We start from the raw sequence: 3345 nt of genomic DNA, 5'->3' as shown, positions 1-3345 counted from the left end.
TCCCAGAACTGGCGCTGGCCGGGAAGGTGCGGCCAGAAGGGGCGGGAAGTGGTGTTCGGGCACCCAAGGCGGTGCAGACTCACCAGCAGCGACTCAGACTTGGAGACTCTCTCGTAGTCCTTGTCTATTTCTGGTCGGGTCACTACTCCCCACGCAGTGGAAGTGGGGGGCGTGGTCCGCATGAGCTGGAACCAATGGGAACGGAGGCTGAGGCGAGAGCCCCGCCCCTGGCATGACGCACGAACCTCAGACACAGGCTTCACCACCGAGGGCCCAGACCCTGCAGTGGCTGTAACAAAACCCAGACTCCCAGGTCCGGCCAATGGAGCCGATTTAGACTGGAGCAGGACCGCGTCTGTCAAAAGCCCCACTCGGCAGCCGCGGTGGAGTTCAGAAGGAGAGCTGGAGCGCTGCGCTGCCTCCCCGCCCCCGCCGGGATTTATTGAGTATTTGGGCTGGAAAATTAAGTGGCCCTGATGATGTTACCAAGCCCGGTCACTTCCACCCCTTTCTCAGTCAAAGACATCTTGAACCTGGAGCAGCAGCAGCAGCAACAGCACTTCCACGGCGCCCATTTGCAAGCGGACTTGGAGCACCACTTCCACTCAGCGCCCTGCATGCTGGCCACCGCCGATGGGACGCAATTTTCTGACGGAGGGGAAGAAGATGAGGAAGAAGAAGGGGAGAAATTGTCCTACTTGAACTCACTAGCCACGGCCGACGGCCACGGGGATTCTGGGCTCTGTCCGCAGAGCTATGTCCACGCGGTCCTGCGAGACTCATGCGGCGGGCCTAAGGAACATGAAGAGGACTCCGAGGTCGTGAGGGACCGGAGCCAAAGTGAGTAGAGGGGGGAAGGAAACGCACCCGCACATCTGGAGCAATGGCGGAGCGCCCCCAGATACCTCCCAAAACCTGCCCCTTTAGCCCTTGGCTGGGGTCATGTCTCGCCCTGGTCCAGGACAACTCCGCCAAGAGCAGGTGCCTGGGGTGGAGGGAGAAGGACCAGGTGACCCCGACAACTCCTCCTCCCAGAGAGGGGTCCATGCAGCCCCTAAGGGAAGGGAAGGTCGGTGTTGCCGCCCTAATGTAGATAAGCAACGGGCCCAGCCGCTGAGTCCGGGCAAACTCACTGTATTTTTGCTCTTTCCAAGAGCTAAAGGGGCCAGGGCTTGAATCTTTCCCACCTTCCCTCTAGCATGAGACCAGTTCTCTGATGCCAGAGCAGTGGTCCCTCTTTTCAGAAAAAAAGGGGGCTCCAAGCAGGTTGTGTCCAGCATCCAGGAGACACAGGAAGTTTGCTAGAGACCAGCTGAGTGATTTCCTCTTCTCTTTACTTGGAGCTCAGCATCCTCGAACCCACAGCACCCGGCAGAGAGAGGTTGCGTGGGAACACAGTCTGTTCCGCAGAGCACTCACACCCCTGAGGCGCCGGCCTTTTTTTTAAAGAATTCTTAACGTTTTGCTTTGTGTCCCAGGCAGTGCTGCTTCCGGCCGAAGGAAAACCGCGCCAGACTTAGTCTAGGATCCTGGCGCTCCCATCGATGGGAGGTGACTCGGGCAGGGAACTCAGATAACTGAATACAACCTCCAAGGAGGTGTTTGTGTCTGAGGAGACACAGTGGAATCTCTTTCCCCAAGAGGAAATTTGATCTGGCCAAAGCCGAGGCCTGCCTCCCCTCTGACAGCTCCCCTGGGCCTAAAATCGACGTGAAGCTGTCTATATCAGTCAAATTTTCTTTCTCTCTAAGGCAGCACGGACATCATCACACAGGCATTTAGCCGTGAGCATGTAGTGCTTTAGGAGCACAAATTAGTCGTTGGGCAATGCACGAGCGTTACACTTTCTATCAGAAAGATGTCCGTGCAACTCTCGCATACCGGCTCCCAGATACCAACACGCCTCACACCTTCCACTATCTGTGACGGCGTGGAAGGCAAACAAGTTTGCAAATACTGTAGTTATTATATAGTTGCAAACGTGCATCCTGAAAATAGTCATTAGCACACTGAGCCGCACATGTAATACGGGGTAATCTCCTCTCTCGCAGATGCTCAAGTTCTAAATAAACGCCGCGCACTAACTATAACTACCCCTCCCCGTGGAACGTGCCTCGAGGGCGTTCTAGCTGTACTTGGACGGAGCCACAAACTTTCCAAAAACTCTAGACATTTACTACCGCACGCTCCGTGCAGCTACCAACAAGGGCACCGTGCTCCGGGGTCGGAGCTGCCGTGAGGTCTGGCACATCTAAGGGACGCTGATGTTTTGCTTCTTCCGCAGAAAGCTGCCCGCTGAAGAAGCCTCTGGAGGCGACGGGAGACTGTAAGGCGGCCGAGGATGGCGAGAGGCCGAAGCCACGCAGCCGCCGGAAGCCCCGGGTCCTCTTCTCGCAAGCCCAGGTCTTCGAGCTGGAGCGCAGGTTCAAGCAGCAGCGGTACCTGTCGGCGCCGGAGCGCGAGCACCTCGCCAGCAGCCTGAAGCTCACGTCCACGCAGGTGAAGATCTGGTTCCAGAATCGCAGGTACAAGTGCAAGAGACAGCGGCAGGACAAGTCCCTGGAGCTGGGCGCGCACGCGCCCCCGCCGCCGCCGCGCCGCGTGGCCGTGCCGGTGCTGGTGCGGGACGGGAAGCCGTGCGTCACGCCCGGCGCCCAAGCCTACGGGGCGCCCTACAGCGTGAGCGCGGGCGCCTACTCCTACAACGGCTTCCCCGCCTACGGCTATGGAAATTCGGCTGCGGCCGCCGCCGCCGCCGCTGCCGCCGCCGCCGCCGCCGCGGCCTACAGCGGTAGCTACGGCTGTGCGTACCCCGCCGGCGGCGGCGGCGGAGGGGGCGGCGGGGCCCCTGCGGCGGCCGCGGCTTTGCAGCCCGCCTGCAGCGCGGCCGGAGGCGGCCCCTTTGTGAACGTGAGCAACCTGGGCGGCTTCGGCGGCGGCGGCGGCGGCGGCGGCGCTCAGCCGTTGCATCAGGGTGCGGCGGCCGGGGCAGCTTGCGCGCAGGGCACCTTGCAGGGCATCCGGGCCTGGTAGGGTCAAGGCGGCGGGCGCCCCACCACAGCCTGGCGCCGCGGGACTGAGTGCGAGAAAGGCTGGATCCAAGGGCCAAGTCCCCTTGTTAAAAAACAAAAAATAACAAAACTCGTCTTGCTCACTAGAGAGCCCTGAGCGCAGCTCACATTCCGCTTGAGGAAGGGGTCTCAGGGGCGAGGAGGATGCCCAGGGCCGGTGCGGAGACCGACTCCGAGGCAGAAAGGCCGCTGGTGCCCGGGAGGACGGTGGCCCCGACCTGGCCCCGAACGGAGTGCGAGAGGCTGGGAATCTGGCTGCCGCTCGGTTCTCCCC

The 3345-nt window shown here is 61.0% G+C and overlaps 1 protein-coding gene across 1 annotated transcript; it reads left to right on the top strand.

Moving 5' to 3' along the window:
- The first annotated feature begins 476 nt into the window (after positions 1–476).
- On the top strand, positions 477–3033 carry NKX2-3 (NK2 homeobox 3). Its single transcript, XM_036337318.1, has 2 exons — positions 477–840; positions 2285–3033. The coding sequence occupies exons 1-2, from the start codon at positions 477–479 to the stop codon at positions 3031–3033; spliced, it is 1113 nt and encodes a 370-aa protein (XP_036193211.1).
- Positions 3034–3345: the final 312 nt, after the last annotated feature.

The sequence above is a fragment of the Myotis myotis genome, unplaced genomic scaffold (assembly GCF_014108235.1).
Source record: "Myotis myotis isolate mMyoMyo1 unplaced genomic scaffold, mMyoMyo1.p scaffold_m19_p_15, whole genome shotgun sequence".
In the NCBI taxonomy this organism is placed as follows: Eukaryota; Metazoa; Chordata; class Mammalia; order Chiroptera; family Vespertilionidae; genus Myotis; species Myotis myotis.
This window is presented reverse-complemented; position numbering and strand designations above follow the sequence as displayed.